The sequence below is a fragment of the Lagopus leucura genome, unplaced genomic scaffold (genome assembly GCF_019238085.1).
Source record: "Lagopus leucura isolate 7727_CA_CO unplaced genomic scaffold, USGS_WTPT01 Super-Scaffold_739, whole genome shotgun sequence".
NCBI lineage: Eukaryota > Metazoa > Chordata > Aves > Galliformes > Phasianidae > Lagopus > Lagopus leucura.
Window position 1 is genome coordinate 15794371 of NW_024962255.1, and position 13649 is coordinate 15808019.

A 13649-nucleotide genomic window follows, 5' to 3' on the forward strand; every position below is an offset into this window, starting at 1 on the left:
CAACAACAACAAACCCTCTCTATTTTTCACATGAATAGGCAGCAGCAATCAGCTTAAAATTCTTGCTTAGCCTCACGTCATCATCTCGTGCCTTTCAAGCGTGTTGCCATCAACCCTCCCTTCGCACAAGCCTTGCTGCTCCCTGCTAGCAGCGTGTGCTGCCCAACATTTGGATATTCCCCAGAGATTTTACACCATTTTCCCTACCCTGCACCTTGCCGTGGCCTTCCAGGGCAGGTCAGCTGCTGCCACTCCAAGGCTCCGCAGGACCCGAACCATGAAATGATAGATTAAATTGGTAACACGCTATTTTTTTCTTTTGTTGGGCTTTTTTTTTTTTTTTTCTCTCTCTCTTTGAAACTGCGGCATTTCAACAGGACGTGAACAAGCTGCTTTTTCAAACCCAAGATTTGCTTTTTCTTCCATTGTACGAATCCTCAGGTAGATGAGGGGAGACCAAATGCAGCATTTCTTTTAAAATTGCCTTCCATTTTTTCAATAATGTGCCTAGGTAGCATTAGATGGATTTAAAGCAAGTGGATAAGATCTGGCTTTTGCTCTTGAACTTGTGCAGCTCGCATTGCTTCTCTTAAGTAAGGAAATGGAACTGAAATGTTGCTTTTCTTGTTAGCGCTTTGTTGTTTTTTTTGAATGCTTAAGAACGTATTGTGCTGCAGTAACGTAATGTACCTTTAAAGCAGCATCGGGCAGTGACTGGTTGGGGGGAAAGCTTGGGGAAATAATGATGAGCATGTGTCTCCTGGTCCTGGCCCAGCTGATTATCTCTTCTTGCTTTTGGCTTTGTGCACAATGACTCATTGGCAGACAAAAGAATAGGCGCTGCAAAAAGGCATTGGCTGTGCTAAAAACCTGTCACTGCCCTAAAGGAACTCAGGAAAATCGTTGCTTTTCTGCAAAGATATCGGCAGCTTAAATTGCATTTTGCCTTAAACTTCCATGTCTCATAAATGCTAATATTTGGGCGATGGAAAATGACTTAAGCAAGCCTTTTTCTTACTCCTGGCATGTAAGTGTGTATCAATTACTCCTTTGTTTGGACTTTTGCAGAATACAGCAGGTGTTACTCCTCTGGAAACTTCCACAGACCATTCGTCCTTGTAAGTTTTCAAGTTGTTTTTTGATGTCTCTTTTATAGTCTGGCAGCATGTGGGACATAATATAGGGTGCTGGAAATGGGCTGGCTCTGTTTTTTGGTGATGGATATAGGCAGATGCATGTCCCAGGAAAATTCTACATGTACTTTAGATGAGTTCAGATATGATGTCTGCTCTTTGGTCTTGAATGAATTTTGTAGTGATTACAGGAGCGGTGGCACTGCTTAGATATGAATTGCTATTGTGCTAGGTAAAAACTTTTTAAAAAACAAGCAGAATTGTAACTCCATCTTGATGCAACTTACACTAAGATATAACGTATTTGCCAACAATTTTGTTGCCTGGTAACAAAAAAGAAATTTATTTCCATTATTCTTGTGAGATTGTCTCCCGTTACATGTTCCCAGGTAGGCATGCCAGAGGAAAAGGATGATGTTTTTCAAAGGCAGTGATTTTTAGCTTCTAGGAAGGGAAAACTAGTACTGGTAGTGATATTTCTCAGAGATTGAATGTGGCACTGGTTTTCTGGAAGAATACTTAATATTAACTCTGGCTAATCAACTGGTACATGGAGCTGGTTTGCTTCGAAAGAGAAAGAAAAAAAATCCCTGGGTGAAATGCTGAGCTGTGCTGAGTTCCTCCTCCTGTGAAGCTGCTGCTTCCTGTAACCAGACTGCTGCTTGGCATTTCCCAAAGGTCCAAGGATCTCCTCGGTGTGCATGGGTTGTTGGGAAAGGCATGCTCTGCTTCAGGCATCCAACTGACATTATGTCGTTCGTTGTTCCCATGACTTTTTAGTTTTCTTTTGGTAGAGAGAGAGAAGTAAAGCAAATGGAAATCTCCAAGATTAGCATGAATGAATAGCTTACTTTTGACAGATGCTGATAAGAATCTTGAGTTCCTGACTGTCCCAGAAATGTTACCAAAGCTGTGAAACCTCTGTTTTTGGTAGGCAGGACAGGTTTGCTCTCCTGCAATCATGTCATCTGCTGGAGCCTGTCTCAGTTCCCCCTGAAGTCTGGTAGCACAAGCTGCGCTGGTGGTTGTAGGAGTTGTTCTAGGCCTTGAAAACTTGAAAAGTAATTTATGGGAATGCATGTGACCTAGTTTTCCTTGTCCAGAAACAAAAAACTTCTTTTTGTTCTAGACATTGTGTAATTCCACTCTCAGAGGCAGTCCTCTGATGCTTATGAAAGCTTTATCTTTGCCCTGTAACTACAGCATCCATCCAAAATAACCAGATGTGTGTACAGATTTACCCACAAGCAGGCATAACTACAAGCATTTCCACACTTGCATACATTTGAATCACTCCTTGGATATCATGATGCAAACCAGCCATCAGAACATTTCTGTGAATTGGCAAAAGGCTATTATTATTATTATTATTTTAACTTTCTGGCAACCAAGCTTTGGGCTAGGAATAGCTTTATGTGTGAGACTGCATCTTATTCTGAAGAGCTTGGTTGAGAATGCAAAGGCTGGTATCAGATGAACTCAGCTCAGCTTTTAGGAAAAAAATCTGCCTGATTGCTTAGCAAATGTTTTGCACCTGGAATGGCCCTTTATATCATGAAATGTTTTTTGTTGTTTGGGTTTTTTTTGGCTTGTCTTCTTCAAAGAGAGAGCAGTGAAATCTAGATATCAGATGTGGGGGTGTACCGGCTGTCAGATTCATGATCAAGGAAAGGAATTTGTAATAAACTGTCAATACTTAAGGGCCTAAGAAATTACGATTGTGCTTGTTTTTTACATCTGTCTCAGAATTCAGCATTTTGTTTTTGTGTCAGTGAGAGTCTGGGACATGATGTTTCCTGTAGTGCAAGTCTGAGGGAAAGCTGAACAGAACTGTGCACATCTGGGAAATTTCTCTTCAAACAGTAGTGTCTGTAGCCCAAAGCTGTTCCTTCTCTGCCTAGTCCCTCATTGAATGACTTGAAAAATCTGTGAATCTTGGCCTGTAATGCTGGCTGGGAGGCTGACGTAGTTCTGATGGATTCCTGAGCAGCTGTTCTTTGCAGCAGGGAAGAGAAAGTGCTAGTGTTTGAGGAGAGAGGACTGGAGCTGGAAGATAAACATGCCACTTCCAGCTAGCCACTGAATTTCTGTTCATCTGCAAGGGAACCATGCATCTCCTCTGTGAGCCTGTTGTCTCATCTGTAAAATTAAGGAGGAGTGCTTTCCTGCCACCTGCTTTCTGGGAGTCTGAGCTAGGAGAGCTCCCTCAGGCTGAGCATACTGTGGGAGCACAAAACTTGCAGTATTTTTGCAGTATATTCATAACCTCTTCATTCAGCGTCAGTTCTTTATGTACAGTCTATTCTGGGGTTTACAGGTATGGTTTTCTCTTTCACTGCATGAAGCTTTCAACAAATGCAAGTGACTCCCCCCTTTTTTTTTCCAAACTGTTTTTCAGCTCCACATATTCACCCAACTACCACGCAGCGAAGAGGGATTCAGAACCAGCACTGGGGGACCTTGCTGGCTTGGAGAATGAGAGACAGATTTACAAGAGTGTGCTGGAAGGTGGAGATATCCCGTTCCAGGGGCTGAGTGGTCTCAAGCGTCCTTCTAGCTCTGCTTCCACAAAAGGTGGGTTGTCAGGGTGTGGACCTGACCTCCATTCTGTACAATCTATCAAAAGTATGGTGATATGGAGCAAAGCACTGCAGGGTTTACAGTCCTGCTCAAGCCAATTGAGGGTTCCTCTGTCCTTCCTCTTTGCCATCTCTAGTTTTCTTTCTTTTCTCCCTCAGCCCACACCAACCAGTGTTTTTCATGATGCCTTTACCTGATCCAGGTTCCTCATCACAGCAGGGACCAGCTCCCTCTGTCCCACACCTTCACACTCCTCCAGGCTGCTTGATCTGGCCTTGCTGTCCATCTGCACCATGCATTGTCATGCTACAGCCTTTCCCTGCCTTTTCTGCTCTTTCTATTGGATCTCTCAGCAGGCCACAGCATTTCTGCTGGCCCAGATGCCCTGGGGTAGCTGGCACCATGTGCTCCACAGCCTCCTGCCTGAGGGGTGTGCAGAGAATGCACAGGACATTGAGACAGCAGTGCCCTGCAATCTGTGAGGCAGCAAGGCAGCAGAGACTGTTGTGTTCATCTCCCCATTCCTCCCCCCATTGTGGGCTCTCTAGAAGATTAAGTCAAGGAAGAGCTGGCTCCAGTCAGGGAGTTGTGTTAGGGAATGTATCTCTGAGCCAACTTCAACCTAAAAATGGCTTCAGATGAGGAGAGGACTGGGGAAAGAATGCATTGGGTTTCTGAACTGCTCTTCCTAAAAATAGTGCGTTCACACCAAAAAGGTCTCTGTCTCCATTTTCCAGCTATTTTTTTCAGCACTATGTCCAGCCTTTGGGGCAGGGAGTTAAACTGGAGCTGAACAGAAAAAATCTGTTCAATTTATTGTTCTCCAAACAGCAATTGAGCCTGAATGGCTATTTTGACATCTTAATATGTACTCAAATCAGAAACAGATCTAAGAAACTGCAGTCACAGCTGAACCCAGACTGGATCTGATGTTAGAAAATGTCCTCATTTGACTCCTTGATTTTTAAAGGAAACATGGCTCACACCATTCTGAAGCATACTCAGTTTGCTCCTAGCATGGGGAATCTCTAATCTGGCTCTTGGGTAAGGCCAGCTGATGCAGCCTGCTTGTGCTTGCACAGTCAGCCCTTGATTTTTCTTCTCCCTCAGTAGTTAACTTTTTGGAAAGCACTATGGTGAGAACATAGTAGGTGTGATTACAGGCTTAATATTAAGCCACTTTTGCAATGTTAGTGCCTGTGCATTCGTGCTGACACCTTAATCCCGCCCAGAGTTCAGCTGCCCTTTTCCGTGATGCCACCGCTTCCCTGGAAGCTGATGATGCTCAGAACTTTTTAGGACAATACCTTCAAAGTGCAGCAGGCACTTCTGGCTGAGCCTCTCATCTTAGAACTATTAGCAGCATTTCACCTACTTCTGTGAGCGCGGCTTGTTGTGCAGTGTCTTCCTGCTTTTCTTTATGTTTTGGAACGTTGTTTCTTTAAAGTGCATTTTATGAAATCCAAGCATGTTTTCTCTCCTTTCTCAATAGCTTTCTAGCACTTAAGCTAACAGGTTGTATTTATTTTATTCTGCATGCTTACCAGTGGATCGTAAAGGTGGGAATGCTCATATGACTGCACCCTCTTCAGTTAATAGCCGAACCTTTAACGCTAGTCATACCGGTATGTTAGGTCACGCATGTAAACATAAGAAGCCCTTATCAGCTGCAAAAGCCTGCATTACTGAAATCCTCCCTTCTAAATTCAAACCCAAGCTAGCAGCTCCAGCTGCTCTTGGGCAGGACAAGAAGGGTATCTTGCTGTCTCATGAGAAAGCTCAAAGCTGTGAAAACCTTCGTAGCTCCGTTGCGTTGTTTGATAATAAAAAGTCTTTTATGGTAGACGTAGGGGAAAGCATAGAAAACATGTTGATGAAGTCAAAGCAGGAATATGTCATCAAGTCTGGCAGTACCATGAGCCTACAGGAGTATGGCACCAACTCTAGAAAAGGCTGCCTATTCCCTGCCTCCAGGAAGAGCGGAATGGAGTTTACAGTGCTGTATAAAGACATGCACCAGATCAACCGGTCCAGGATCCAGTTGGGCACAATCTCCTCCTGCAGTGTGAGGGACATTGCATCTCAATTTGAGAACGAAGCAAAGGACAGGATGGAACACAGCCTTAGTCGAGAGGATTCAGAGCAGATCCCCAAAGACACTGTTTCCTCCCGTATCAGTGCCTTTGAACAGCTGATCCAGAGATCCCGATCGATGCCCGCACTTGACTTTTCCACTGGACAAAGCAAATTCACTACTTCTCTCCAGTCTCAAGCTTGTCTAGGTTCTGCCTACTCCGCAGAGATTCTTCTGGATTTGCCAAAAATAAACCAAGAAGAGAAGGATGCTGCCAGCTTGGCAGACAAATCCTCCCATTCCTGCAGCAATGTGGAGGACACAGCTTCAGATGTCAGTGATGCTATCCCTATGGACACACTTTCAGCTTGCACAGACGAGATAGATCTCCTCTCAAATGCATCCAATGACAGTGGCAGCAGCAACAGCAACATCAATGGGCCTCAGAAGCATAAAGTCAACAGATGCAAAGGCACATGCCCAGCTTCCTACACCAGGTTCACTACCATCCGAAGGCATGAGCAGCAGCAAGCCATCAGGAACACTGATTCCAAAGGAATCTATGGGGACAGACACACGCTCCCCAGAAATGTCTACCTAATGAGCCCACTTCCCTTCCGAGTGAAAAAGCCCTTCCAGCACAAGTCCAGCAGGACTCCACCCCCAGACTGCCCTGGAGCCCTGGCAGTGCCCAGCCCCCAGAACCCAGATGACCCCATACAGCTGCAGGGGAGTGTAGGAGACAAGAGTCATCACTTCCAGCATGAGCTGTGCTCCAGAAGCAGGCCTCTAGCCCCCAGGCGCCTGTCTTCCTTTGATGTTGTGGAGAGGCTTAGCTACTTCCCCAGCACGGGATCTAGCCGAGATAGCTCCATGGGCCGCTCTGACACTCCTGACTCCTTACACAATGGGAACCCAATTCCATATGCCCTCTATCACAGCTTGGACACAAACAACAACCCGCAAAGTGAACTTGGGACGTACCTAGGAGGTGGCTTTTTGTGTTCTTTACCACTGTCCCTTCATCTGTATTGCTTTCCCTCTCCTTCCTTTCACAACCCTTGCATTTTTACTCCCCACCCTTGCATCTCCTGACTCTCCCTATTTTTTTTTTTAATGGTGTGTCTTACGTCCTTTGCGTGTCTTGCTGAGCATTTTTGTTCAGGACATGTAAACAGCTGCACTTCTGAGAAACGGTTACCGCTGCCTTTCTAATCACACCGGGTTCAGCTGGTCTCTCAAGCAACTCCTGGGATACAAGAATCTCAACATGAGATATTTCTAGTCCTGTATCATTTGCACACATGGGAGTATAAAACAAACCCATATGATTTGCTTTAAGGAGCAGTTTCTCAAGGTCTGGTTGTGTGTGTGTGTGTGTGTGTGTTAAACTTTCCTCTGCAGTTAAATGCCAAATCATATTTTGATGGCAGCAAATCTTTTCTTCACAAGTCCTTCTATGTTTTTACTATTTCCCGTGCCTTTATTTTCTCCCTGTTTTTAGATCTTTGTTAACAAGTACAGCCCAAAAGGGAAAAAAATGAAAATAGATAAATTATCGACATCTGATTGGCAATTTAGTTAGTGGCAATTGAGAATCTTTACTATTTTAATGGAAGCAAATTGTTTAAAAATATTTATTTTTTTCCTTTCTGGTTATGCTAGGTAAATCCATTTGTATTTTAACTTCCTTATGTTGTTTCGAAGTAGATTCAGAATCACCAAGGCATTTTGCACCAGTTGATTACATGGAAACCCCAGAAGAAATTATCCGCAGGCGTTATGATGATAAAGAGGTAATGCCTTCTTCTATGGCCTAATAACAGCTACTGCAGCTCCACACACAAGAAATACAGCTGTAACCCTTTTTAAAGGACAAATTATATGGTGACTGATATGTATATTGGAAGTTAGAACAAGAAACGGGAGCTAGAAAGTTTTAGTTTTAATACTGCTTCTAGTGCTGATTTATTGTGTGATGCATAGTTCCCTTTACCTTTTGTTTAAAATGAACCTTACAGTTTGTGTCAGTTGCACAGAATGGTGTAGAGGGGTTATAAAGAATGTAAAAAGGTTGGATAAGTATGTGAGATGTAGTGCAGCACCTCAGGACTTGCAGATAAAGATGAAATGTTTATTCTACAAGTGACTTAATTTTTTACTGTTCTCCAAGCAAGCCACCTGAGTCAGTATTAATCAGACTGGTCAGAATGTTCATTTCCTGTGGGAGCCCTCAGGTTTTGAGTAGAAAATGTAAGACATTCCAAGCCATCAGTAAGTGGGAAGCTTTTCCCTGGTACAAACTAGAATTCTTTGATGTGTCATATTGTCAACAGAATGTGTCAGTCCTTTTCAAAATGGTTAGATAATGTATGGGCAAACTGAATAATAAGAAAGCAATACAGAATTTTCAGCACAGGGAGTATTCAAACAGAGCTAAAGAAGTTAAAAAGTGTTTGATTTCCAGAAAGCTGTTTGCAAAAGTAATTAATAATTGTAAAATGAAATAAAACCAAGGAGTATTTTTAATGAAGAATCGTACTACCATTCTGAGCTCAAGTGTTTGTGTATGTTTTGAAATATGGGTAAAAGGTTCTTAACTCCGATGTAAACAATATTTTTTTGCTGTCTTCTCCCATTAGTAATGCTCCCAGTGTCAAAATCCAGCAAGAAAACTCACCTAAGAGCAGGGCTCTGAGTTCCACCTGCTGATTTCAAATTATAGAGCAGTACAGAAATACATTAATTGACCCCAGAGGAAGAATGAGGGAATCTGGCACCTGGGTGTGGGTAGACACTCTCCCAAGCTCCTTTCAGAGCTCAGGGGAGTTTGGTGCCTCAGCTTATGTGTGCAGCTGATTCAGGTCTCTTGGATGTCAATGAGAGAAACTCCTTGTTAGCCATCTGCATTATCTGCAGCCTCCCCTTATCTAATAAGCTCTCAGAGCCAGGCCCAAGCTTAGACAAACTCCCATTGACTTCCATCAGCTTTGGATCAGATCCACTCTATGAGCTGGATTTCCATTATGCCATTACTGCGATGTACTTTTGTGCCTGCTAAATCTAATGGTATTGTGTTCATTGAATCAGTATTCTATGTTAAACTGTAAAGTCCCAGCTATTTTATTAAAGTCACATTTGTGGCAGCTTTCAAATGGCCTTAACTAGATGATTTACTGCCCATTTTATGCAATTTTATGGCAGAAACTTTTAGAGGACCAGAGACGGCTTAAACGTGAGCAAGAAGAAGCTGATATTGCAGCTAGAAGGCACACAGGGGTCATTCCAACGCACCATCAGTTTATCACTAATGAGCGATTTGGGGACCTCCTAAATGTAGACGATACAGCAAAGAGGAAATCTGGGTCAGAGGTCTGTTTTAGTTACCTCAGTCTGCTGCTTGACCCAAAGCAATATTTGCCTCTCACGACGTTGTGCTTTAGGCCGACATTAGCTCTTCAGAGAATGTTGTTTGTTTTTTTTACCCCTTCCCTTTTCCCATTCTGGCTTCATTTAGAACTGCTTTGACTCTCGTGCCTGGTAAATTAATAGGTATCTCTATACCAAGCTGCATATGTTAAAGCATGCCTGCTGAGAATTGCTGGCGCACACATGTGATGCATGCCTTTAAATATCAGCTACTTTTAGTGAATCAAAGGCATTCTACATCCTTTGCATCATATTGCTACATTGCCTTCTGTCTGTGCCTTATGCTTAGAAACTTCATGCCTTGTTGACCTTGGCCATGTGACTGTCTCATAGTTTTTGTTAGAAATAGATTGCCTCATCTCCTATCAAAAGTTGCTTCATGTCCTTGGGAAACAACTGGAAAAAAGGCTCAGCATGTTTCACTGAGTGCGACCCGATCGGTCTTTTGAAAGAGACAAAGGAGGAGATGGATGGTTTTTCTGTGAGGCTGAGCCACTTCTCCCTGGGGCTGGGTGCTGGGCCAGGTGTGCTGGCCAGGTGCTACCTCCTGCCTTAGGGGATGCTTCTGTGGCTCTTACAGCTGCTTTGTTTCCCCAGAGGTGCAGTGTGGCGGTGGGCGAGGAGATCACCATTTGGATAGGTTATATATTTCTGCCCTTTGCTTACGTCATTTCAAACACTCCATAAATGCAACTAGTACTTATTTTATGCTTCATTACCAGAATGACTTGAAAATTGTCCAAATGTTCTATGGCAATTAGAAAATGAGCCAGATAAATGAAATTTTAAAGCCTAGGCCTGCTCTCAGCATGTCCTCTTTGGCTTTATAGCTACTGAAGATATTTTTAATGAACACATTTTATTTATTTATACTTCCTTCTCACCTTTGTCTCTTTCCTACCAATTCTACTTGGATCACATTGCAGGATTCAGCAGGGCCAGATAATAATCAGTAAGGAGCCACATCAAATAAAATCCTACCTTCTTCTTTTGCCAGCTGGTGAATTTTGCACACCGATCCTCTCCATGAGGAGAATTTAGTCCCAGAGCCTCTGTAACTGTAGTTACTGAAGCAGCTTTTATTCACCAGCATTGGTCACGTTTTAAGATTTGCTGCTGTTAAGTCCTATTTAAGTGCTGTTATACCACAAGTTGGCACTTTTTGCCCTGGTAAGAGGCCCAGTGACCCATCCAACATATTTACAGTGTAGGACCAGTTGCACATAAGCTTGTAGCAGAACACCTGTGTTCATTTTCATCCCTAGACTAATGCTAGCTGTAGAAGAGTTTGGCGTGTTGTTCCTCAGAAGAGGATGGAAAACCTGATTATTATCTTTGTGTTGATTTTTTTTTCCTGATCTCTAGATGAGACCTGCTAGAGCCAAGTTTGACTTCAAAGCACAGACTCTGAAGTGAGTATAACTTGTTCCTATTGCTCTTACTGTTCTTCTTCTGTCTTTTCCTCAAGGATGCTGCATTTATGAAGTTTCATAGAATTAGAATTCACATTTCAGTACTCAGCCCAAGCAAGGTGTCTGCAGCAGGGCAGGGAAAAATAATATGAATCTTGCACAAGCCTTGAGAGGGTCTCATTTTAACATTGCTAGGAAAGGAAGAAAGAACAGAATTCAGTGAATGAGTGACTGATTTTCTGCTCAGGTGCTGCCCTGGGATGGTTTTGTTATATATCTATAGGTGATGATTTATAATGATTTACAAAGCATTGGACCCCAGGACCTGCAGAAAAACTGAAGCAAATGCAAGGGCTAACTATTATGTCCCTTGAGGAGAACATGCGAGGTATCAGACAAAAGTAAAGCAGAGCTTGTGAAAATTATGATAGGAAAGTCTGGGTTGCTTGTTTTTCCATCGGGAACCACACAGTAGGCTTATGAGCCTGGTACAAACTGACTACAATATGAGTACCTTCTTCACAATTCTAGCACTGAAGACTCTGGATTCAAATCCCAACTGTTATCCCACATGAGGTCAGTGGTTGCACAGCCACTGGCTGACCCAAGTGTAATATTCACAGAATCGACTTCTGTGTGATTGAGGGTTCATCTAATCTCTAAACAACCTTCCATTAAAATCATGTGTCATTTTGGAAGGCTCTTGTGTCATGACCAGTTTTGAAGCAGGAACTGAGCACAGCTTCCAGTCCTCCCACCATATCCAACATGGAGAGCAGCCAGTGGCACCTTTTGCTTGAGTTTGACCCCACTGCTGCTGGAAGGATGTGTAGTCAGTAGGGCCCTCATAAGTCTGGTTGTTTCTTTTTTTTTTTTTTAACAGAATACACAAAGAGCAAGAGAGTTCTTTGCACATGATGGTGTGAACAGGGTAATTCTCAACATATAGCCTTCACTTTGATTGGAGCATAATGTGTATCTATAGGGATGTTGCAGATCTTGTTACTTAGGAGTTGCTGAACAGAAAAAGAACCCATGTGATCTCCAGTGGAATTCTGATGGAGTACTTGTGTTGTTAACAGGGAACTTCCTCTGCAAAAAGGAGATATTGTTTACATTTACAAGCAGATTGACCAGAATTGGTATGAAGGTGAACACCATGGCAGAGTTGGCATCTTCCCACGATCCTATATAGAGGTAGCTGCTTACCCTGGAGGTGTTCTCTTTGCCCATTCCCTTTTTGCTAGTGATGATTTTATGAGCTTTTTTCATGCAACTCTCTTGATTTTGTTTGTTCATTCTAGCTTCTCCCACCAGCTGAGAAAGCTCAGCCCAAAAAGCCATTACCATTGCAAGTATTGGAATATGGAGATGCTATTGCTAAGTTCAACTTCAATGGTGATACTCAAGTAGAAATGTCTTTCAGAAAGGTAAGACGTAAGTTGCACTGATGAATTGAGTCCAGACAAAAGTTTTGTAATGCCAGTAACTTTCTGTTTCCAAATGGATGGAATACTGTCCAAATGACAGTAAGATCAACCTTTTTGTCAAGGATTCACCCTCATCACCCATGTTTTTACCCTACTGTTGTGTATTGTGATGAGAGTGTTGCAGATCAGCTGAATCAAGAAGTGCCAATTGCTTTCTTAGGTTTAGCTGAGAAGATACTTGGAGTGCAAATGCTGTAAGCTGGGCTGTGCAAAGAAAATTAAATATTTGATGACATGTCTGCAGTATGATCCTCTCCAGTGGAGGTGCACAGTCTTGTGAGAATGGTGATTCAATAAGAGGAAAGCCAGATTCCCCTTCCCTCGCACTACAAACCAAGTCATTAAACGAGGCAAGGCAGGCGACATTCTGTCATGCTGAAGTGACTTCCTAGATCTGATTGCAGTCAGAGAATAGGAATTAGTTCTGTAATGACTGTTCAGTGCAGTCAAACACATTTAAACAGCAGAATTTCTCTTTCTCAACCAGCATCCTGTTTTCATGATGCTCAAATTAGATCTTGTCAGCTGTCTTTTAATTATGTGTGAAGGTGGGGCTTATAGTTCGTATTAAGGATCTGAAAGTCACTTCATTTGTCAACAAAACAGGAGAGAGGGCATAGAGAGATCTGGTTTAAACTGCAGACCTGTGCATTTTCCATGTACCTCTCATACCCCTAAAGGATCTCACAGTCAGACTACAGCCTCTGTTTTCCATTTTTAAGCTAACTTCAGTATGTATAGTCTTGAAAATGTGAGATGAACATAACCTGTAGGCAGTCCAAAAAGTGCACCAAAGGGTCTATGTTTCTTTCTTCTCTAACTGAAGAGTATCATTCCCACCCAGAGGTTAGGGTAAGGGCTACATAACTGGGAAATAAGGAAGGCTGAGAGCCACAGATTGTTTTGATTGCAGCAAGATTAAAAATGTAATCTGTTTTGACTTCATTGCCGCTCTTTCAACAGGGTGAAAGGATCACGTTGATTCGACGAGTGGATGAGAACTGGTATGAAGGAAGAATCTCTGGCACCAGTCGCCAAGGCATCTTCCCTGTAACTTATGTGGAAGTGCTCAAACGGCCAGTGGTCAAGAATGCCATTGAATATCCAGACCCACCTGTGTCACTCTCCCCTAACCGCAGCGTGACAGCTTCACCACAGGTATTTGGACTAGATGCAGCCAGTAAACGCACCTTGCACAACAGGGGCATGTTGCCATTACTATGCTAGAAATAGTAGCTGGAAAAAGCTCTAGCTAACACTAGTATTCTCTGCAGTAAAGCCTAAGTGCTCCCTGCAAGAAAAGGTGATGTTTCATTTACCAGAAAGGTTAATTAATGGGTCAGTTAGAGATTTAGAGATTGAGCTTTTCCTCACTTATCTGTAGTTTTAATTCAGGCCAGGGTGAAATGGCTATGATTACACTGCCAGAAATGGAATGAGTATATAGTTGATCAGCTTCTCCTCTGGGGTGTTTACAGACCTCCAGGGCATCATGGACTGTTATGGTCCAGTCACTATGGTTGATTGCAAA

At 42.9% G+C, this 13649-nt stretch overlaps 1 protein-coding gene across 48 annotated transcripts in view; it reads left to right on the forward strand.

Annotated features, from left to right (window-relative positions):
* The window catches only part of SORBS1 (sorbin and SH3 domain containing 1), a 162506-nt gene that overhangs the window by 135706 nt on the left and 13151 nt on the right, over positions 1-13649 (forward strand). For 41 of the 48 annotated variants that reach the window (XM_042863429.1, XM_042863433.1, XM_042863430.1 and 38 more), the window contains 8 exons: positions 1069-1118; positions 3532-3707; positions 7498-7583; positions 8992-9159; positions 10582-10628; positions 11711-11825; positions 11933-12058; positions 13082-13276. In XM_042863429.1, coding sequence (XP_042719363.1) covers positions 1069-1118; positions 3532-3707; positions 7498-7583; positions 8992-9159; positions 10582-10628; positions 11711-11825; positions 11933-12058; positions 13082-13276 — 963 coding nt within the window. The remainder of the gene's footprint in view (positions 1-1068; positions 1119-3531; positions 3708-7497; positions 7584-8991; positions 9160-10581; positions 10629-11710; positions 11826-11932; positions 12059-13081; positions 13277-13649) is intronic. The other 7 variants (XM_042863444.1, XM_042863452.1, XM_042863467.1 and 4 more) reach the window with 1 other exon arrangement.